Source organism: Rhinopithecus bieti, unplaced genomic scaffold, assembly GCF_001698545.2.
Source record: "Rhinopithecus bieti isolate Rb0 unplaced genomic scaffold, ASM169854v2 scaffold_22, whole genome shotgun sequence".
NCBI lineage: Eukaryota > Metazoa > Chordata > Mammalia > Primates > Cercopithecidae > Rhinopithecus > Rhinopithecus bieti.
Window position 1 is genome coordinate 2,858,470 of NW_016803136.1, and position 23,105 is coordinate 2,881,574.

At 48.6% G+C, this 23,105-nt stretch overlaps 1 protein-coding gene across 5 annotated transcripts in view; it reads left to right on the plus strand.

Moving 5' to 3' along the window:
• Positions 1–23,105, plus strand: part of RAP1GAP2 (RAP1 GTPase activating protein 2) — a 271,104-nt gene that overhangs the window by 211,206 nt on the left and 36,793 nt on the right. For all 5 annotated transcript variants that reach the window (XM_017867164.1, XM_017867151.1, XM_017867163.1 and 2 more), the window contains 6 exons: positions 3,046–3,124; positions 3,937–3,990; positions 7,727–7,810; positions 14,426–14,526; positions 18,702–18,831; positions 21,575–21,730. In XM_017867164.1, the coding sequence (XP_017722653.1) occupies positions 3,046–3,124; positions 3,937–3,990; positions 7,727–7,810; positions 14,426–14,526; positions 18,702–18,831; positions 21,575–21,730 (604 nt within the window). The remainder of the gene's footprint in view (positions 1–3,045; positions 3,125–3,936; positions 3,991–7,726; positions 7,811–14,425; positions 14,527–18,701; positions 18,832–21,574; positions 21,731–23,105) is intronic.

Sequence of the window (23,105 nt, forward strand, 5' to 3'; positions counted from 1 at the left end):
AGGCTGGGCGTGGTGGCTCACATCTGTAATCCCAGCACTTTGGGAGGCCGAGGTGGGTGGATCACTTGAAGTCAGGAGCTCGAGACCAGCCTGGCCAACATGGGGAAACCTCGTCTCTACTAAAAATATAAAAATTAGCTGGACGTGGTGGTGCTGCCTGTAATCCCAGCTACTTGGGAGGCTGAGGCAGGAGAATTGCTTGAACCCGGGAGGTGGAGGTTGCAGTGAGCCGAGAGGCACCACTGCGCTCCAGCCTGGGCAACAGAGCAAGACTCCGTCTTAAAAAAAAAAAAAAAAAAAAAAAAAAAAAAAAAAAAAGGATGAGAAGCTACCTAGCAATTTTATAAGACTGGACTAACACCTTGATATCAAAACCTGGAAAGGAAAACACAAGAAAATAAAAAATAGGCCGGTGTTGCTTTTGAACAGAGTTGTGAAAATCTAAATAAAATACAGTAGTCTCCTCATATTCGTGGGGGAAATATTCCAAGACCTCCAGTGGGTGCCCGAAATGTCAGATAGTCCCAAACCTGATTGCCACCAACAGAAACACCTCAGTTTGTATCTTTCGCCCACACATGTCATCCTTTTCTCATCTTTTTTTTTTTTTGAGACGGAGTCTCGCTCTGTCGCCCAGGCTGGAATGCAGTGGCCAGATCTCAGCTCACTGCAAGCTCCGCCTCCTGGGCCCACACCATTCTCCTGCCTCAGCCTCCCGAGTAGCTGGGACTACAGACGCCGCCACCTCGCCCGGCTAGTTTTTTGTATTTTTTAGTAGAGACGGGGTTTCACCGTGTTAGCCAGGATGGTCTCGATCTCCTGACCTCGTGATCCGCCGGTCTGGGCCTCCCAAAGTGCTGGGATTACAGGCTTGAGCCACCGGGCCCGGCCTTTTTTTCATCTTAACTAAGCATTTTGCACTGTGGCCATAACTTTTGCAGTTTGAGGTGCAACACCAAAACTAGCAATAATTTTCTTTTTCCTTCTTCACCATTTCATCCGTACCATGGATCTCAGCAATCTTAGCATAGAATTTTCTTTCCTAATTAAGAACTTTCACCTTTCGACTTAAAGGAGGCACTTAACAGTTTCTCTTTGTCATATCCGAAGTGCCAGCATCACTCGTGGGCCTTGCACTTTGGGGCCATTATTAGTATGATAAGGGTGAGGGTGACTTGAACACAGGCAGTGAGATACTGCAAAGGTCCATCCCATCACTGAGATGGCCGCTAAATGACCGATGGGTAGGGGGCGTGTAGGGCGTGGATACGCTGGACAGAGGGAGAATTCACGTCCCAGGTGGATGGACTGGGATGGTGGACGATTTCATCATGCTATTCAGGACAGCACAAAATTGAAAACTTATGAATTATTTCTGGAATTTTCCATTTAATATTTTTTGGCCGTGGTGGACCGCAGGTGACTGAAACTGGATAAGGAGGACTGCTGTATTAATAAATTGAATTCGGCCGGGTACCGCGGCTCACCCCTGTAATCCCAGCCCGTTGGGAGGCGGAGGCGGGTGGATCACCTGAGGTCAGGAATTCGAGACCAGCCTGGCCAACATAGTGAAACCCTGTCTCTACTAAAAATATAAAAAATTAGCCAGGCATGGTGACGGGCACCAGTAATCCCAGCTACTTGGGAGCCTAAGGCAGGAGAATCTCTTGAAACCGGGAGGCAGAGGTTGCAGTGAGCCAAGATCGCGCCATTGCACTCCAGCCTGGGCAACAAGAGCGAAACTCTGTCTCAAATAATAAATAAGTAAAAATAAAAATTAAAAAAAGTCAGGATATTAAAAATAATATGTCAGAAGTAAGTGGAGTTTTACCCGTGGAATCAAAAAATGGCTCAACAGAAATGTAATTCACCAGGTCAACAGATTAAAAACCATATGGTTATCTCCTCAGATGCAGAAAAGCATTCAGTAAAATCCAGCATTTTCATAATGTGCTAAATGAATCAGGGGATCAGGCTAAATTTAGACTCTCATGGTGAATCCCTTTATGAAGCAGATTTCATCCCACTTAGATTTTGAGTAAACCCAGATTTTGAAATACTAGGTTTTCTTTTCATAAAGGTTTAATTTCATGACAGAACCTAAACATATCCAGAAGCTGTGCTCAGTTCTTTGGGAGAACAGAAAAACCTACAAACAAACCAAAAAATAATGGCCACCTTATTTGCATTTCCCGTATTTCAGTGGCAGACAGATGTATCAGGCATGTTTTTTTTTTTGAGACAGAGTCTTGCTCTGTTGCCCAGGCTGGAGTGCAATGGCGTGATCTTGGCTCACTGCAATCTCCGCTTCCCGGGTTCAAGTGATTCTCCTGCCTCAGCCTCCCAAGTAGCTGGGATTACAGGCATGCGCCACCATGCCCGGATAATTTTATTTTTAGTAGAGACAGGGTTTCACCATATTGGCCAGGCTGGTCTCGAACTCCTGACCTCGTGATCCACCCTCTTTGGCCTCCCAAAGTGCTGGGATTCCAGGCGTGAGCCACCGCCCCCAGCCAGGCGTGTTCCTTAAGTAGCTGCCTCCCCAGCCATACCTAAGTAGGATTCCGTTTTCGCACCATGCGAGTGTGGTGCCCAGTGTATGATTGGCCTACCTGAGGCCGATGGGACCTCAGAGTCCTGAAGCCAGTGTCCTGTGTGCTGCGATCTCAGCCACCTTCCTCATTGACCGTTTCTTTTCTTTTCTTCTTTTTTTTGAGATGGAGTCTCACTCTTGTTGCCCAGGCTGGAGTGCAGTGGTGCAATCTCGACTCACTGCAACCTCTGTCTCTAGGGTTCAAGCGATTCTTCTGCCTCAGCCTCCCAAGTAGCTGGGATTTACAGGCATCCGCCACCACGCCTGGCTAATTTTTTTTGTATTTTTAGTGGAAATGGGGTTTCACCACGTTGGAGAAGCTGGTCTCAAACTCCTGACCTCAAGTGATCCGCCCTCCTTGGCCTCCCAAAGTACTAGGATGACAGGCCTGATCCCCTGCGCCCTCACTGACTGTTTCCTAGGGATGTCCTTTTTTCTCCTGTCTTATGCAGGTCCAAACTGAAGACGGTGCATGAGCGGATCCCCTTGGCTGGACTGAGCAAGCTTCCCAGTGTCCCTCAGATTGCAAAGGTGAGAAACCAACCAACCTGTGAGAGAAGGCGGCTTCCTGTCTCAGCCCGGGGCTGGCCTCTGGAGTGGGGTGCAGGCGTATCCTGGGTAGGCTCAGCCCTTAGGGAAGGGAAGGCCGCTTTACTCTTTGGCCCTTGACTGCACTGATGGGGGTCTGGGAGGGCTGTGGGCAGACGCCTCTGTCTTTCCTACATCCTCCATAGATCATCCTTGTTGCAGAGGCTGCTTAGAAACAGTATCCTCCATGAACAGCTAGTTTGGGAGGTGAGAGAAGTGGAAAGATGGGCTGGATGTGCTGAGCGCCGTAGGACGTCCATCCGTGGAGGGGTGGGGGCGGGTTGGCCCGGGGAGCCTTCACAGCAGAGGAGAGGCCTGAGTTGGGCTGAAGAATGATCCAGATTGAGCATCCCCTTGAGTGAGGAGCCTGCGAACCTGGGAACTGAATTAGCAAAGTGGAGTGAGCGAGATAGCTGGGTTGGTTGGACCCTCACTCTGGGAGCAGAAATGTCACAGAACTGTGCTGGATACCTTTGGTGGCAGTTGTGGGCTAGATAGTTTTTGGCCTTATCTTCAGGCCAGAACGGAGACGAGCCTCAGGCTTTGTCTAATCCCTTCCCACACTTTATCAGCAAACCTCGGAAAGGGTAGTCGACTTGCCTGGGCACGTGTTAGTGAGCAGCAGTCAGAATCCCAGCCCAGGCCTCCTGACCCACGTGCCTCGCCCTCCCATGCTGCGTTGTCCCGGTGAGCAGAGGAGCCCAGATGTCCTCTACAGATGTCATCCCTGACCTGCATGTTCTTCTGCCTTTCAGGCTTTCTGTGATGATGCAGTGGGACTGAGATTCAACCCTGTCCTGTACCCCAAGGTGAGGACCTTCATGCTCCCAGCACAGGGGCCCTGCTGCTCGGCGAGGATTTGCAGACCTGTGGCTCTTTGGGGAGTTCTCTGCATCATCATGGGGTTTCGTGGGGTCTCCATGATAAGCTTCCATGTCTCCCTCTCTCCCTGCCCACCCCTTCACAAGCTGGTCCACTGGGAACCCATCCTCAGCCATGCCCAGGTCTCCAGCTCAGCTGAATTGGTCCCCAGGCTGCTGTGAAGGTGACAGAGGGTAGCAGTATTGTAGCTTCTCCAGCACACCTCAGTGGTACCTCCCTGAGGCCATTGCTGGAGGGGGATGTGACTGTAGCTGGCGGCTGGTGCGGATCTAGTCTGCTGTCACGGAGGGGCGGGAAGTACAGCAGGCAGACGCCCACTAAGAAGAGAAAGGCCGGACAGCTGCCCCCCACATTGCCCGTGTTACTGCAGCTCTCAGGCCGTATGAGCCTCTGCTGCCTTCATTTATAAACCGGCTGGTTTTCTGATACCAGTTTCCTTTGCGTTGGTCTGATATTGACCCCAGTTCTCATATGGGAATGTGAGTGGGAAGAGAAGCAATAATAATAACCCACTGAAGAATAATTGTGGCATGAGAGGACTTACCTCCCCCACGGACAGGGAATTGCTTGAAATTGGCCACAAGAAAAGACCCCGTGCATCGGCTGCCTCTTCCTGAGCCGGCAGGCTCTGGAGAGGGACAGCAGAAGCAGAGCCGTGCTTCTGAGCTTCTGGGTCACACTGCAGCAGCTGAGGCCTGCTGGGGCCGGCTCTGTCTATCCTCTGAGTCCCAACTCTGACAACCAGGACCCATGAGATGAAATGTCTGGTGAGGAAGAGAGGCCCCATCCCAGCGGAGACATCCAGAATCCCCTGGAACAAACACCTTTTTTTTTTTTTTTTGAGACAGAGCCTTGCTCTGTCACCCAGGCTAGAGTGCAGTGGCATAATCTCGGCTCACTGCAAGCTCCGCCTCCCGGGTTCAAGCGATTCTCCTGCCTCAGCCTCCCAAGTAGCTGGGACTGGAGGCGCCCGCCACCATGCCCAGCTAATTTTTGTATTTTTAGTAGAGATGGGCATTTCACCATGTTGGCCAGGATGGTCTCGAACTGACCTCAGGTGATCTGCCCTCCTTGGCTTCCCAAAGTGCTGGGATGACAGGCGTATGCCACCGCGCCTGGCTGGAACAAACACTTTTAGTGTCCATGATCGGGCATGTCACTCTCAGAAGCAGCCATGTATCCCTCTGCAGTGGCTGAGCGAATGGCGGAGTCCTCTCCTGCACAGAGCCTTTCGTCTTCCACGTGCCTCCGTTTCGCTATTTTAGCATCTGTTGATACTGGGAGCGTGCTACACTTCATTGAACATTTTCTCTCACTGAGACTGACTTCCCCTTTATAATGACAACGGAATGAGTGGGGTTTAACCAAACATTAAAACCCCATCATAAAGGTCTAACTTAACTACTGGTTTGGCAATTTTGGTTGTCAACTCATAGCCACCGAGAGAACAAATGGTGTTTATTTGCCCCGTTCTCTCTGTGGCTTGGAAAGCCTCGGGCCTTGGTAGTCATGGAAGAGCAGCTGTATTTTCATGTTTTCTATATTTGAAGGACCGCTGAGTCCGGCTGGGATGTACATCTGGCTGAGATGCGCACATGTGTGTGTTTTTAAAATTTGCAGAGTTTAGAACGTCCTTTGGAAGTTCTCCATGGCCTGGTGCCTCTCCCTGGCAGGGCAGCTGTTCCTCCCCTGTGACTCACCCAGGCGGGAGTGGAGGGAGGCTCAGGGTCGGGCAGCAGCGCCCTCGCCGGGGGGAGCTGCGAAGCATCCGTTTCCCCAGACAGCTGAGAGCCTCCCAGAGATACACAGTGTGTGGCAACTTCACACAGGCCACAGATTCCAGCCAATAAGTTGTTCCTGGTTTGTTCTTCTTCTCGCATAACGTGTGGTTGAATCCCTCCTTTTCTTTTTTTTTTTTGTCTTTTTCAAACGTCACATTTCATGTTGTCACCACTGTACTTCGAATCTACATTGTGCAAAGTGACCAGAAAGCACACCACGGTGATGGACCAAACTCTGAGATTGAACATTTCACCCCAGTGCCGTCTGGGGATCTTTTGATACTAAACACGTTTCTCATTCAAGTGAATTGAAATGCGTTAGTTGGGTTGATTCTCGGGAGCCTCATAAACAACAAAACAAAACAAAAACAAAGATATTGCGCCATCTTTGTTTAGTAATGTAATGTTTGTGTCTTTCGTAGCAAATAATTACTTCATTGAAGTTAAAACTTCCAAGCGTAACTTATTAATAGTCTTCAAATTCAGCTCAGATCACTCAAGTGGAAAGTACTCTGCTAAACACAGATAACTTAAAATAACTTAAACAGTTAATTGTCCATAACACCCACCAAGGTTGTTTTCCTAGACCAGTTTTAAGACGATCCATTAGTATTCCTTGCACAGGTGAAAAATGATACTCAATTTTCTTGTCTTTTTATTTTTAATGTAAAAGTTGGAAGGGACCTTCAAGTTTCAAGTCTCCACACTGAGAATCCCTCCTTTTTATTGCTGAGATTATCCCAACAGCTCCCAAATCTTTTCTTCCCCAATAAGCTGGTTCAGCTCTGATATTTCTGGAGGGTCATATAGCTGTTGATGATGATGGTGATGCTAGCTGCTCTGTGCTCAGTTCTTTCTTGTTGAATCTTCATAACCACACATCTGCATTTAACAGAGGAGGAAACTGAGTTCCAGAGAAGCAGCTCACTCAGAGCTACATAGGTAAAAACAGTGGATTCAAAGCTGAAGTTTAGGCTGGGCATGGCAGCTCACGCCTGTAACCTCAGCCCTTTGGGAGGCCGAGGTGGGCGGATCACGAGGTCAGGAATTCGAGACCAGCCTGGCCAACGTGGTGAAACCCTGTCTCTACTAAAAATACAAAAATTAGCCAGCGTGATGGTGGGGGCCTGTAATCCCAACTACTTGGGAGGCTGAGGCAGGAGACTCGCTTGAACCCGGGAGGCGGAGGTTGCAGTGAGCCGAGACCATGCCACTGCACTCCAGCCTGGGTGACAGAGCGAGACTCCATCTCAAAAACAAACAAACAAAAAACCCCCCAAAATACGTGGAGTTTAATTTTTCTGATCTCAGTCATCACCTCTGTGATGCGTAATGGAAAAGGAGACTGGCCCAGGAGTCAGGTTTTAAACATTTCTTCTTTGCCTATTGTGTCGGGGTATGTTCCTCCTTAGTGTGGTCTCCTTAGAGACCTCTCATTTCATGCAGAGGGGATGGAAGCTTGGTCAGGAGCAGTGACTTGCTGAGAATTGCACTGCTGGTTGGAGGTGGAATTAGGCCTAGAGTTATCCTTGCTGACCAGTTCTGGGGTTCTGGCTTCACTTTTTACACCACAGATTCAACACGGGGGTGAAATAAACTGCTGGACATGTGTACCCCCGAGCTTTGGCTGGCACATCTGGATGGGAGTGCAATGAGTGATACAGCGGTTTGGTTCCTACTGGAGAAGCCCAAGTTTTAGAAGCTAGCTGACTCTGGAGCTGCAGCCTGACTGTCTACTAACTATTTCTTTCCCTCCGTGTATGTGGAGGTTTCATACCAGGGGACACATTCTCTACCCAAATGGGTGCTTCCCCTTCCATGTGCTTTCTCACTTGCTTCCGAATTTAACAAATGTTTTTTTTTTCTTGCCGCCAATTTCCAGGCCTCCCAAATGATTGTGTCCTATGATGAGCATGAAGTCAACAACACATTCAAATTCGGAGTCATTTATCAAAAAGCCAGGCAGGTAAGCAACACCATCCATACCGGTGACCGTATCCCGTGGTTTCTCACTCAGGACTCTTTTTGTCCCCACCCTGAACCTGGGAGCCCTGACCTGCGTTCTTAAGCATTTGGAATACAACGGTCCCATTTAAGGTATGAATTAGACTGGAGGTGGCAGAACTTTCCAGCAAGGCTACTTCTTACAAAAAGGCCTGCACATCCTAAAACAGTGATGCCATTTTTTTCAAATAGCAAATTCTCGTTCTTCCCGGCTGCCTCGGCTTATATGTATTTATGGGCTGCTGGTTATAAGAAAAACCAGACTAGGTCGAGGGAAGGGAGGAGCATAGGCTGCTCTCTCCTTGCCCAAATTTCTCCCCAATGGGAATGAACTTTTTCTCCTTGAACTTGAGTGATGTGATGAGTGGGTGCGTCTCTTCACGACTCTGTTCCGTAACGTCCTGTCGGCCGCTTGAAGTCAACCGTGGTGGAAGTATTTACTCTGTGGAAATTGGCAAACACCAGGGTTTCTATCTTCCTCCTTTGGAGAGCCGGTGACAAAATTTGCCAGCACACCACTGCTCAGCCTCTGTCTTTGGTAGCACTCACGCGTTGCTTTGGAGTTAACTGGCCGGAATCATGTTTCTCAAAGTGTGTTCCATGAATGCTGGTCTGATGGTGTACTCCGTGAGCAAATGACCTGGGGAGGCGTTGTCACTTGTGTGGGAACCTTTTAAAGGCTTTAAGAACCCCCAAGGTAAAGGACAATTTATAACTTTGTTGAACTTAGTGGTTTCCATACTTACACAAACTTCCCGTCTTCCCTGCCTCTTTCCTACCACGAACATTTATTAACATCCCAAGTAGAGGGGTTAACTGAACACACAGTTTCCTCACCAAGCCTCTTTGAGAGGAAAGTTCCATGCCCATTTCATCTTTGTATCATCTAAGAGCCTCGCCTATAAATACACCTTCATATAAATATACTCCATTGTTATGTGAATTAATGAATGGATAAAAATGTGGCCCTATTTATGGCAGGTTAATAGTATCTTCTGATGTTATCTGTATTTTTTTTTTTTTTTGCATGATGATATCTTTCTTGGTTAGACAACACCTGATGTTCTCATTGAGAGATATTGGACCTTAAGAGACATGCGTTTGCTTAAAAATGTTCTAATTAGATGAAGAGTTTAGGATCTGCAAGACTAACACTGATGAATCTTATAATATAAGGGAGATCATTCAGGTAGCTACTATAATCATTTTCACATATTACAGTTTTATTTTATATAGCTTTGCTAATAAAACCCCCTCATGAAAGTTCTTTGCTTGTGAAATTTACCAAAGCAGATCTTGTAAGGTGATTATAATCCAATGTTCCAGCAAAGTTATAATTACTGAACATGAGCCATCCATCTCCGAGAGGGAGTCTGTGTACTGTTTATGTGCCTGATGCTGCTGTGGGGGAAAAAGCCAAGAAGATAAATTTTTTTTAAAGAACCTAGGCAGATTGTTGTGTTGTGCAAACCTGCAGCTGGGGGATATTTATTTATTTATTTATTTATTGAGACGGAGTCTCGCTCTGTCACCCAGGCTGGAGTGCAGTGGCCGGATCTCAGCTCACTGCAAGCTCCGCCTCCCGGGTTCCTGCCATTCTCCTGCCTCAGCCTCCCGAGTAGCTGGGACTACAGGCGCCCGCCACCTCGCCCGGCTAGTTTTTTGTATTTTTTAGTAGAGACGGGGTTTCACCGTGTTCGCCAGGATGGTCTCGATCTCCTGACCTCGTGATCCACCCGTCTCGGCCTCCCAAAGTGTGGGGTATATTTAATATGAACGTTTGTTGCCTCCAAGCCTTATGCTGGTCTCTGGATAGAAATGAGCTTCACCTAACTCTTGTGTTTGCTGTGCACTGTGCCATGTACTCTGGGGGATACGGCGATGACTAAGACCCCTCCCTGAGTGCATGGTCAAGCCCAAGGCCAGTATCAAAGTAATGGCAATGCTACTCTCAGGCTGGATGTGAATCCTGCAAGAGAAGTGCGTGTCCCAGAGCACACGCTGGATTGTTTTTCTAGTGAGAGATGTAGGTTGCCTGGAGGCAGCTGCTTTTCCACACTCTGGCCTAATGACCTGGGGCAACTAGGACATGCGGCTAGAGTTGTGACGCCTTCATGGCACGCTATAGATCAGGGATTGGCAAACTTTTCTGGGTAAAGGGCCAGAGAGTAAATATTTTAGACTTCATGGGCCTTTTTTTTTTTTTTTTTTTTGAGATGGAGTTTCGCTCTTGTTGCTCTGGCTGGAGTGCAGTGGCACAATCTCGGCTCACTGCAACCTCTGCCTCCTGAGTCTCTGTGACAGCTGCTCAGCTTTGCCTTGCTGGTGCAGAAGTAGCAATAGACAATAGATAAATGAGCTGGCCTGTCTGCGTTCCAATAAAACTTTATCGATAAACACAGGCAGCAGGCCAGACTTGGCCCCTGGGCTGCAGTGAGTGGACCCCTTCTAGTGTGCGGTGTTTACAGCCTTCAGACACTCAGACCATATCCAGGATCCGTATCATAGCATTTGTTTCACCCTCTGCCACTGTTAAGATCTTTATCACACCTATACTGTTAACTGAAAATTTTCTTCAAAAAGTTTTTTTAAAACTTCCGTGCATTTATTTTTTATTTTTATTTTTATTTTTTTGAGATGGAGTTTTGCTCTCGTTGCCTAACTGGAGTACAATGGCGCGTTCTTGGCTCACTGCAACCTCCGCCTCCCGGGTTCAAGCAATTCTTCTGCCTCAGTCCCCCGAGTAGCCCGGGATTACAGGCAGCCGCCACCACACCTGGATAATTTTGTATTTGTAATAGAGACGGGGTTTCACCATGTTGGTCAGGCTGGTCTCGAACTCGTGACCTCAGGTGATCCACCCACCTCGACCTCCCAAAGTGCTGGGATTACAGGTGTGAGCCACCACGCCCATCCACATGCATTTATTTTTAAAGGAAATTTTATATCACTCCTCTAACTGGAAAACCAGTATCATTTATCATGAAATGAAGGTAATTCTAAAAGAAATACTATAAAAAGCAAAATAAAATTATTGAAATCTACCAGATTCTGTTACCTGTTGAAGGCATGGAGCCTGAGATCTGCTTGTTGTTGTTATTGTTACAATTACCTGCTGAAGACATTCTGTTGAAGTGATTGGGTGGGCTAGAGTGTTTTTGTATCATCTGCAGCTCTTCATGGCAGCCTGTGCCTGTTTGCAGAGCCTTCAGCTGTTTGCAGATCTGCCACTGTGGGTAGAGCCTGTTGATCAAGGCCATGTTTGAAGCCTGTTACTGTTTGCAGAGCTCGCTACTGTTTTCAGCTTTGTTTTTTACAAAATTAGTCAGGCATGGTGGTGGGCACCTATAGTCCCAGCTACTTGGCATTCTAAGGCAGGAGAATCGCTTGAACCTGGGAGGCAGAGGTTGCAGTGAGCCGAGATTGTGCCATTGCACTCCAGCCAGAGTGACAAGAGCGAAACTCCATCTCAAAAAAAAAAAAAAAAAAATTACTAACCTTTTTATCTTTAGGTATTTGTAGATTCACATAGAGTTATAAAAAATGATACAGCGAGATCTCATGTACCTTTTACCTACTTTCCCCCCAAAGTAATGTCTTACAAAATGATAGCACAATACTGCAACCAGGATGTGGACATCAGTCTCCCAGCTCCGGTCCGTAACCCCTGACCACCGCTCATCTGTTCTCCAATTTCTGAAACATTGTTATTTCAAAAATGATATATAAATGGAGTCATAGAGTATATAACCATTTGACGTTGGCTTTTTTCCAGTCAGCAAGATGAATCCAGGTTCTTGGGTATATCACTACCGTGTTCTTTTTCATTGCTGAGTAGTATTCCATGGTATTATAACTACCACAGTTCGTGTGTAACCATCACCCACTGAAAGACATTTTTGGCTATTATGAATAAAGTTGCTGTGAACATCTGTATATAGGTTTTTGTGTGAACATAAGTTTTCATTTCTCTGGGGCAAATGCTTAGGAATACAGCTGCTGTGTTGTATGGTAATTATGTGTTTAGTTTTGTAAGAAACTGCCAGCTGGGCGAAGTGGCTCACGCCTGTAATCCCAGTACTTTGGGAGGCGGAGGCGGGTGGATCATGAGGGCAGGAGATTGAGACCATCCTGGCTAACACGGTGAAACCCCGTCTCTCCTAAAAATACAAAACAAATCAGCCAGGTGTGGTGGTGGGCGCCTGTAGTCCCAGCTACTCGGGAGGCTGAGGCAGGAGAATTGCTTGAACACAGGAGGTGGAGGTTGCTATGAGCCGAGATTGCGCCACTGCACTCCAGCCTGGGCGACAGAGCGAGACTCCATCTCAAAAAGACTCCATCTACAAAAAAAAAAACCAACTGCCAAACTGTTTTCTAGAGTGGTTCTTCTCACCAGCAATGATCCAGTTTCTCTATAACCTTGCCAGCATTTGGTGTTGTGACTGTTTTTTAGTTTAGCCATTCTGATAGATGTGTAGCAATATCACCTTACAGTTTTAATTTGCATTTCTCGAATGGCTAATGATGTTGGACATCTTTTCACGTGCTTATTTGCCGTCTGTATATCCTCTCAGGGGAAATGCCTGTTCATGTCTTTTTCTTTTTGAGACAGGGTCTCACTCTGTCACCCAGGCTGGAGTGCAGTAGTGTGATCTCAGCTCACTGCAACCTCTTCCCAGGTTCCAGTGATCCTCCCACCTCAGCCTCCCAGGTAGCTGGGACTACAGGCACGTGGCACCATGCCTAGCTGATTTTTGCATTTTTAGTAGAGACAGAGTTTCGCCATGTTGGCCAGGCTGGTTTTGAACTCCGGACCTCAAGTGATCCGCCTGCCTTGGCCTCCCATAGTGCTGGAATTACAGGCGTGAGCCACCGCACCTGGCCGTTTTCATGTCTTTTGACCATTTTCTAATTGAATTTTTTTTAACTGTTGAGTTAAAAGTATTTTTTAAAATAACAGCTTTATTGAGCACATCAGCATAATTCTCATACCATATAATTCATAATGTTATGTAATTTATATCTCAACGAAGTGTGCAATTCAGTGGTTTGTAGCATAATCACTGAATTGTGCACCTGTCCTCACTACAGAACATTTTCATCACCCCCAAAAGAAACCCCACACTCACCAGCAGTCACTCCCCATCCCGCTTTCCTTTAGCTCCTGCCAACCTTAATCTGATTTCTGTCTCTATGGATTTGCCTATTCTAGACCTTTTATAAATGGAGTCATATAATATGTGATCTTTTGTGTCTGGTTTCTTTCACTCAGCGTAATGTTTTCAGGGTTTATCCAGGTCGTAGTATGTATCAGCACGTTGTTCCTTGTTTATGGCCAAATAATATTCCACTGTGTGGATAGCCCACATTTTGTCTATCTATTCATCGGAAGGACATTTGGGTTCTTTCTCCTTTAGGGCTATGACAAATAGTGCTGCTATTGATATTCATGTATACATTTTCTGTAGACATGGACATGTTTTCATTTCTCTTTGGTATATTACCTGAGAGTGAAGTTGCCAGATCCGGTAACTTTGGTTTATACCTCATATACAAGTTTGGTATATACCTCAGAGCAAAGTTTCTGGATCATATGGTAACTCTGCGTTTAGCTTTTGGTATATGCCTGAGAGCGAAGTTGCCGAATCATATGGTAACTCTGTGGTTAGCCTTTGGTATATACCTCAGAGTGAAGTTACTGGATCCTATGGTAACTTTGCGTTTCGCCTTCAGTATATGCCCGGGCGTGAAGTTGCCGGATCCTATGGTGACTCTGTGGTTAGCCTTCGGTATATGCCTGGGAGTGAAATTGCCGGATTCTATGGTGACTCTGCATTTAGCCTTCAGTATATGCCTGGGAGTGAAGTTGCCGGGTCCTATGGTGACTCTGCGTTTAGCCTTTTGAGGAACTGCCGGACTGTCTTCCACAGTGGCTGTGTCATTTTCCATCTTCAGCAGCAGCGTGTGATGGTTCTGGTTTCTCCACACCCTCACCAACACTTGTTATTACTTTTATTGCCTTTATTTTTCATCGTGGCCCCCCTAGTAGGTGGGAAGTGGTATATATCATTGTGGTTTTGATTACTTTAGAGTTTTGAGAGTTCTTTATATTTTCTTTTCCTTTTCTTTTTTTTTTTTTTTTTGAGACAGGGTCTCACTCTGTCACCCAGACTGGAATGCAATGGCATGATCTTGGCTCACTGCAACCTCTGCTTCCCAGGCTCAAGCAATTCTCCTGTCTCAGTCTGCTGAGTAGCTGGGATTACAGGCACCTACCACCATGCCCAGTTACTTTTTGTATTTTTAGTAGAGACGGGGTTTCACCACGTTGGCCAGGCTGGTCTCGAATTCCTGACCTTAAGTGATCCACCCACCTCGGCCTCCCAAAGTGCTGGGAGTGAGTCTCCACCAGTCTCTCCTCCCTCTGCCCCAGTCCCACCGAGGGCAGCTACGGTGGATGTGCTGGGAGATAGGGAGAGAGGAAGAAAGGGACCAGGTGTCTGGGCAACCATATTCCTTACTTTAGCATCACAAAGGATTTTTCTAATTCCTGCCCTTATTCCTGTTTCTCTTTCAGACCCTGGAGGAGGAGCTATTTGGGAACAATGAGGAGAGCCCAGCTTTTAAGGAGTTCTTGGACCTGCTGGGGGACACGATCACACTGCAGGATTTCAAAGGGTGGGTTTTAGCCAAGTGACGGCTCCAGTTCCATCAATGAGGGCACTAGAGGAAGGGCAAGGGGCAGACAGCTCAGTCCTAGGGAGCACATGTGAGAGTTAAAAACACACAAGAAATGAGGGATGGCTTTCCAGGGTCTGATCGCTCACTGCATTCCTAAGAATCAGGGGTCCAAGGAGTGATCCAGTGTGGCAGATTTCCCTAAGGCATTCATGTTTGGCCCCATACTTGTCTTCCTACTTACCTTTGGCCCAGACTGAGAATGGGAGGAATCCATCTTCCCTGTCACTCACCTGCCGGGTGTGTGGGAAAGGGAGCCCCATGCAGTTTTTGGGGGAAATGACCTGTTTTGTTTTATTTTTTATTTTTTTATTTTTGGAGACAGAGTCTCGCTTTGTCTATGCTTTTTTTTTTCTTTGAGATGGAGTCTCACTTTATCACCCAGGCTGGAGTGCAGTGGCACGATCTCGGCTCACTGCAATCTCCGCTTCCCGGGTTCACGCCATTCTCCTGCCTCAGCCTCTCGAGTAGCTGGGACTACAGGCGCCCGCCACCACGCCTGGCTAGTTTTTTGTATTTTTAGTAGAGACGGGGTTTCACCATGTTAGCCAGGATGGTCTCGATCTCCTAACCTCGTGATCTGCCTGCTTTGGCCTCCCAAAGTACTGGGATTACAGGTGTGAGCCACTGCGCCCGGCCTGCTTTTTTTTTTGAGACGGAGTCATGCTCTGTCGCCAGGCTGGAGCGCAGCGGTGTGATCTCGGCTCACTGCAACCTTTGTCTCCTGGCTCCAAGTTATTCTCCTGCATCAGCCTCCCAAAGTGCTGGGATTACAGGCTTGAGCCACCGCGCCCGGCCCAGTCTATGCTTTTTTAAGTGGGCAGTAAGATAGAACCTTGGGGCCATTGCTTGGAAAACTCTGACCCTTGATTTTCCTTGGCTAAGGCCACATTTGGATGTGTCCAGACCTGGCCAGCCTGTTTTGTCCTTGGTGGCTGGCACACGGCTCCGGGTTCCAGAATGCCCCACCCCAGCAGCCAGATTGACACAAGCTCCTCACATCATGTGTGAAAATACCTAGCCCAGAGCCTGGCACGCAGCAGAGGTTCACTAATCGCTTTCTTCCTCTGCTTCCTTCTCTATCCTTCCTCCTCCTTTTTCCTTTCCTCTCTTCCTCCATCTTCTCCCTCCCTCAAGGTCATCTTGGCTGTCTGGAGTCAGTCACACCCGGGATAAAACTCCTGCTCCACCACTTATGAGCTCTGTGACTTTGGATAAGTGACATGACCTCTATAAGCTTCAGTTTCCTCACTGTAAAAAGGGAGATAAAGGGCTGGGCGCTCACGCCTGTAATCCCAGCACTTTGGGAGGCCGAGGCGGGTGGATCACGAGGTCAGGAGTTCAAGACCAGCCTGGCCAATATGGTGAAACCCTGTCTCTACTAAAAATACAAAACACACACACACACACACACACACACACAAACTAGCTAGGTGTGGTAGCGTGCACCTGTAGTCCCAGCTACTCTGCAGGCTGAGGCAGGAGAATCTCTTGAACCTAAAAGGCGGAGGTTGCAGTGAGCCAAGATTGCGCCACTGCACTCCAGCCTGGGCAATAGAGGGAGACTCCACCTCAAAAGAACAAAAAGAAAAAAACGGGAGATAAAGATAGTGTCAGCCCTACAAGGTTTTGGGGGGAATTAAGATAAAATACTGCTCACCAAACACTTAAGCAAGTGCCATGCAGTGGTAGTCATTATTGTTATTGTTCTTCTTTTGCTATCTTTCATTGACTTTGAGATGCTATCATTATAAGACATATCCTGTGACAAAATGTGAAAAAATGACGCGGTATGGTCACACCTGTAATCCTAGCACTTTGGGAGGCCGAGACAGGTGGATCACCGGAACCCAGGAGTTTGAGACTAGCCTGGGCAACATGATGAGACCCTATTACTAAAAAATATGAAACATTATAAAAATTAGGACCAGGCACAGTGGCTCACGCCTGTAATCCCAGCACTCTGAGAGGCCAAGGTGGGCGGATCACGAGGTCAGGATCACGAGGTCAGGAGATCAAGACCATCCTGGCTAACATGGTGAAACCCCGTCTCTACTAAAAATACAAAAAATTAGCCTGGCGTGGTGGCGGGCGCCTGTAGTCCCAGCTACTGGGGAGGCTGAGACAGGAGAATGGCGTGAACCCAGGAGGTGGAGCTTGCAGTGAGCAGAGATCATGCCACTGCACTCCAGCCCGGGCGACACAGCGAGACTCTGTCTCAAAAAAAAACACAAAAAACAAAAAATTAGCCGACTATTGTGGTATTCTCCTGTGGCCCTGGCTACTTGGGAGGCTGAGGCGGGGAGGATCACTTGAGCCCAGGAGGTTGAGGCTGCAGTGAGCCATGATTATACTATTGCATTCCAGCGTGGATGATAGAGTGAGCACTCGACTCAATCCAAAACAAAACGTGGTCCTTAGAATAGGTGAAATACAGTATATTAAAGCCCAGAAGGTCCTCAGAGATGTGAAATTCTATCCCTTTATTTTATGGAGGCCTAGAGAGACTAAACAAATTGTCCACAATCATGTGCTGATTGAGTGGCAGAAGCAGGTCTAGAACCCGGAGCTCCTGACCCCCTGTCCAGCATCCTTTCTGCCATGCCAAGCTGGACACATTTTCTGGCTTGTATTGTAGTGTTGGGGGTGCTGAGATTCCAGGTCCATCTTATTTCATTTTCTTTTTTTTTTTTTGAGATGGAGTCTCACTCTGTCGCCCAGGCTGGAGTACAGTGGCCGGATCTCAGCTCACTGCAAGCTCCGCCTCCTGGGTTCACGCCATTCTCCTGCCTCAGCCTCCCGAGTAGCTGGGACTACAGGCGCCGCCACCACCCCCGGCTAGTTTTTTGTATTTTTTGGTAGAGCCGGGGTTTCACTGTGTCAGCCAGGATGGTCTCGATCTCCTGACCTCGTGATCCCCCCTTCTCGGCCTCCCGAAGTGCTGGGATTACAGGCTTGAGCCACCGCATCCGGCCTCATTTTCTTAAAGGAACCTGCATCTGCTGAAGACTGATCAAGGCTGGCAGCCGTGTGTATAAAGGCAAAAGGGACAGCTCCTGGAAGCCCACCCAGTTCCTTAGTGCCTTTCTTTCTTGCCTATGAGGAGAGAGCCAGAGAAGGGATTTCCCTGGATACTCCCAGGCTGGGTGCTGCAGTGGTTGGGCCTCTATCTTAGGGACTAGCTGGGCAGAAGTCGAGCATCTGCCACCTCTTCCGGCTGACTCCAGATGCTCCTCTATTGGGCTCCCCACCAGCCAACAGGATGGCCGGCTGCCCTGGCTCTGGGCAGAGGACTTGGACATGGCCTTGCAGAGAGCAAAGAAAGGCCTGCGCCCAGTCTTGGGGCCCATTGGCACTGGGGACGGGCATTTGTTTGGGATTGTGGATGGATGAGTTTCCTTCCCATATAACCGTCCAGTGTGGAGAGGACACAGCCAAGGCTTGAAATGGAGGTTCCACTTTGTCTTTTTATTTATTTAGGGATGGAGTCTCACTCTTGTTGCCCAGGCTGGAGTGCCTTGGTGCCATCTCAGCTCACTGCAACCTCCGCGTCCTGGGTTCAAGCGATTCTCCTGCCTCAGCCTCCTGAGTAGCTGGGATTACAGGCATGTGCCACCATGTCTGGCTAACTTTTGTATTTTTAGTAGAGACGGGGTTTCACCATGTTGGCCAGGCTGGTCTCGAACTGCTGACCTCAGGTGATCTGCCCGCCTCACCCTCCCAAAGTGCTGGCATGACAGGCGTGAGCCACTGCGCCCAGCCAGCTTTGTCTTCAAATGATGGATTTGTGGGGAGAGTGCCAGGGCTGATATACCTGGAAGAACAGATCTACCTGCTTTTCCCACATCACAGCCTGATCTGCCCTCAGCTGTCCTGTCTTGTCATGATAGAGTGAACCCCTGACTTAAACCAAAACAAAACATGGGGCTTAGAATAGGTGAAATACAATATATTAAAGCCCAGAAGGTTCTCCGAGATATGAAATTCTATCCCTTTATTTTATGGAGGCCTGGAGAGACTAAGCTCTGCTGCGTATAGTTAGGGGAGCTTGCATTAAGTTGCCCACTTGGCTTCACTGTCTTTTCTCCCCATCTCCCGCCCTGTTTTGTTGACAGTTTCCGAGGAGGCCTGGATGTGATGCACGGACAGACGGGGGTGGAATCAGTGTACACGACATTCCGGGACAGGGAGATCATGTTTCATGTTTCCACAAAGCTGCCATTTACCGAGGGAGACGCCCAGCAGGTAACCTGGTTTGGGAGGGCTTTGGGAGCCCAGGGCGTGCGAGGTGAAGGCCCGCCTCTGGTCTGACCTGCTAAGGGACTGCGGCCCTCCCCATGTTCGTTCCCATAGCCGGCCAGTCGTTGAGCTGCATAGCAGCGTCATAGTCCGTTCTGTTGCGTTTCTGGCCGAGGCCGCGTCTCAGCGGTCCGTTCTGTTGCGTTTCTGGCCGAGGCCGTGCCTCAGTGGCCCTGGGCAGGAGGCAGTGCAGGGCTTGTGGTTCTCCCACATTGACTGATGGGAAAACTGCAGCACACAGTGGTGACAAGACTTCCTTGAGGTTTCTCCGTTTATTAGGGGCAGAGCAAAGAGCAGAGCCTGGGGGCCCTGGTCATAGTGGGTGGCAGTAAAGGGTGCATGGTGGGGTTTGCAGATGGGGGCATGAAGCCAGCTGTGCCACTTTGGGGCGTGTGACTCTGGGCAAGCCAGTTAACTTTCTCATCTGTAAAATGTGGGTAATACCACCCATGATAGAGGGTTATTGTGGAGATTACATACATTTCTGACTAGGGTTCATACGATGCCCAACTCGTGGCCAGCTTCCCACAGAACAGCTGTTCACTGTCCAGCCCCTGGTCATTTTGTCCCCCTTCCTGCCCCAGTGATGGAAGGCTGGTTATTGCGTGAGATTCCTTCCCCACCCTCAGCTTTCCTCATCTCACAGGCTCCTCTCTCACCACACCTGTGGGAATTCAGCCTTGACCTCTACCAGGGAGACCTGGATGAGACCCCTGTCCCCACGGCTTTCTTGGTGTGCCCCCCTTTGCTGCCCTGACAGCCATGCATCCCTGGGGAGAGCCGCAGCTGGTCCCCGGCTGTTGTAAGCCCAGTTCCCCAAGCCCGCCTTCTGCCCCTTTTCAGTCTGGGAAAGTAAGAAATGCAGGTGGGTCTTTGCCCAAACTCTGACCTGTGTGTCTCTGAGCAAGAACTGCGGAGGGAGCACAGAGGGAAAATTGTAAACATAGTGCCTGGCTTCTTAGGAAAGAAGGAAATTGGCAAACGAGATTATGAGTTGGCTCTAAAATAGCTACTGAATGTTCCAGAAACAAATGGAAGCAGAATTCCTTTTGTATCCAAAGTGGGTTTTCGTTCAATCTTTCACCTCCAGCCTCTCTGTTCCCTTATGGCCCCTCTCACCTGCTGCCCAGCCTGGGCCTGAGGTCCGTTCTCTCTGGGCCTTCTCAGTCTTATGTATGTTTCTTGGGAAATACACCTTGGCACAGGGCTCAGCTCTTGGCGGGGACTGAGTAAATATTAGCTTTCTCTTCCTGAGAAATGGGAAGATGTGCGTGGAGTAAGTGAGGTAAATTGTGTCAAAGCGCCCAGCACCGTGCTTGGTGTATAACAGTGTTCAGGGAATGAGAAACTCAATGTGAAGGGACTGCATGCAGTAGGTGCTTAATAAAACAACAAATGCATAGGCAGGCACCTAGCCCGGACTCAATGTACAGGAGAGGGGTTGTGTGTGTGTGTGTGTGTGTGTGAAGAGGTCTCACTCTGTCACCCAGGCTGGAGTACAGTGGTGCGATCATAGCTCACTGCAGCCTCAAACTTCAGGACAGGGTTAACATTTCATATCCTGCATGAACAGCCCGACGTGGTTCCAGGGATACACCAGTTGCTTGGTGGCCGAGGTCACACCCAGAAGCACCTGGCCCTGCTTGGGATATGGAGTTACGGTTGGGAATCCTCCTTCCATCCCACCTGCGCCAAGCTAGGTCATCAGTGCTGTCATAATCTGCCACCTCATCACTCTCATTCACACCTTCAAGACCCCCTGACCTTCAAGACGTCTCCTCCTCCAGGAAGCCCTCTCAGGTTGCTGTCGGGCCCTGTGATTTCCCCTCCCCTCTGTCTCCAGAGCGGTCAGGCCTTTCATGCACAGCAGCTGATTTAGCCCTTGCTGGCGGGAGGCTTTGTTAGTTTTTTCAGGTGGCTTCTCCGTGTTTATATTTCTCCCAGATAAAGGACAGGCTCTACCAGGGCAAGACCCAGCCTTGCCTTTTAAATATTCTTGCCGAGTCCTGAGTCAGGGATCTACATGTTGTAGAGGTCAGTAAGATGCTCGCTAGTCTCCACCTAACCACTTGGCCATCTTCCCCATTTTTTTTCCCCTTTTTGGTGGCTTCTAAAGATTGAAAGAAGGTCAGGCGCAGTGACTTACGCCTGTAATTCCAGCACTTTGGAGGCTGAGGCGGGCTGGTCAGGAGTTTAAGACCAGCCTGGCCAACATGGTGAAACCTTGTCTCTATCAAAAAATACAGAAATTAGTGGGCGTAGTGGCACGCACCTGTAATCCCAGCTACTTGGGAGGCTAAGGTGGAAGAATCACTTGAACCTAGGAGGCGGAGGTTGCAGTGAGCCGAGATTGTGCCACTGCACTCCAGCCTGGGCAACAGAGTGAGACCCTGTCTCAAAAAAAAAAAAAAAAAAAAAGATTGAAAGAAGAACCCCCCTGGTTTTCCCCAAATAGGAAAGCAACTGAAAAGATACACAAAGCACGAAGCGTGTTCCATGCACTCCTCCCGTTGCTGCCCTGCATCAGTACTGTGCTTTCAATCTTAAATTTCCAAAACAACCACCGCGAACTCTTCTTACTCAGAATTCAGGTGTCCTGTGTGCAAATGAAAGTGAACCCACTCTTTCCCCAAAACATCTTTCATGATGTTCCTAACTGGCTGATAACCTCTCAACACTTTTTATTTAGCTCCAGAGAAAGCGACACATTGGAAACGACATTGTGGCCATCATCTTCCAAGAGGAAAACACGCCGTTTGTCCCAGACATGATAGCCTCCAATTTCTTACATGCCTACATCGTCGTGCAGGTCGAGACCCCAGGCACGGAGACCCCATCCTACAAGGTAAGGAGAACGCCTTGTGGGAGGAAGTGGTGGGCCTCGACACCTTATCCTGTGTGGATCCTATGATATCAGAAGGCACTAGTCCTTAGGAGTCAGAGATTCTCCGTGAGTTCTCAGGTTTCTGGGGTTTGGAGCTAGATTCTGGGTGGGGAGGAGCTTCCAAGGCCACCTGATCCCCCTTGCTGCCTCCAGGCTCAATGGCATCTTACTTGAGAGTTGAGGAGCTCTGAGTGTTGTGTTTGGAATCTGGTAATGCCATTTGCTCGAGTAAGGCAGAGCTACGATAAAGAAACAGCGTGGAAAGGACTAGCAGGAAAGGGTAGCGATAGAAGGGTGGTAACAAAGGAAAGAAAGAAAAAACGTGTTTATGGTGAGGGTGGAGAGGAGGGGCCTGGTAGACCCCGGCCACTGGGTGAGCCCCTGGCCTGGCTTTTTTGGACAAAGGATGGATCTTAATTTAAAGGACTCCAGGGAGGCAGATACGCAAGCACCTGGGTCTGAACCTCCCAAGCAGTCACGGGTCTGTCAGATGGCTCGAAATCCTCGCCAGTGCAGTTGACAGCGAGACGAAGCAGTTCATTGCCCCTGCAGTCCCCTGCTCCCCACTCCTCATGGCTGGATCGCTGACCCTCCCCTCCTCTGCTCCACCAGAAAGAATCTCGACCTCTTGGGCAACAGTCTCTTGGAATCACAGTGCTGTGGCGGGCACAGGACTCAAGGGCGATAGACTGAGGCAGGGTTTTCAAGGTGAGGGTTAGGCAGTCTCTGACTCCCTGCAGATAAGTGCAAAATGCTGAATTTGTGCCCTTCCTTGGATTCCTGAAAAGAGAGGCCGTACCTTAAATTCTCAAAGGGCTTCCTGCTCTGCGAAATATCAGGAACCGCTGTTCTAAGGGAGAGGAAAGATGGGCCTGTGATTGCTAATGGGAAACCGTGAGACCTGACAATGATTCCCATCAAATAATTTCAGCCATACTGATTCCTGGGGTTCGGATGCCACAGCACTTCCACTCAGTTAAGTGCAAAATTCACGTCACCTTTTAAAACCAAATGTGAATCGTCAGAAGAAAATAAATAGAGGCTGGGCACGGTGGCGTACGCCTGTAATTCTAGTGCTTTGGGAGGCAGAGGCAGGAGGATTGTTTGAGGCCAGAAGTTCAAGACCAGCCTGGGCAACATAGCGAGACCCTGTCTCTAAAAACAAAACAAAACAAGCAACAGAAACCAAATAGCAACTCCCTGCTGTTGAGGTTGATTCCTTTATGCCTAGGCTCATGCATCCCTGCCATTGAGCAGTTTTAGCTGAAGTTGGAGAAGACATGGTGTGGGCTTTTCTTTTCTTTTCGTTTCGTTTTTTTTCCCCTTCCCTTCCCTC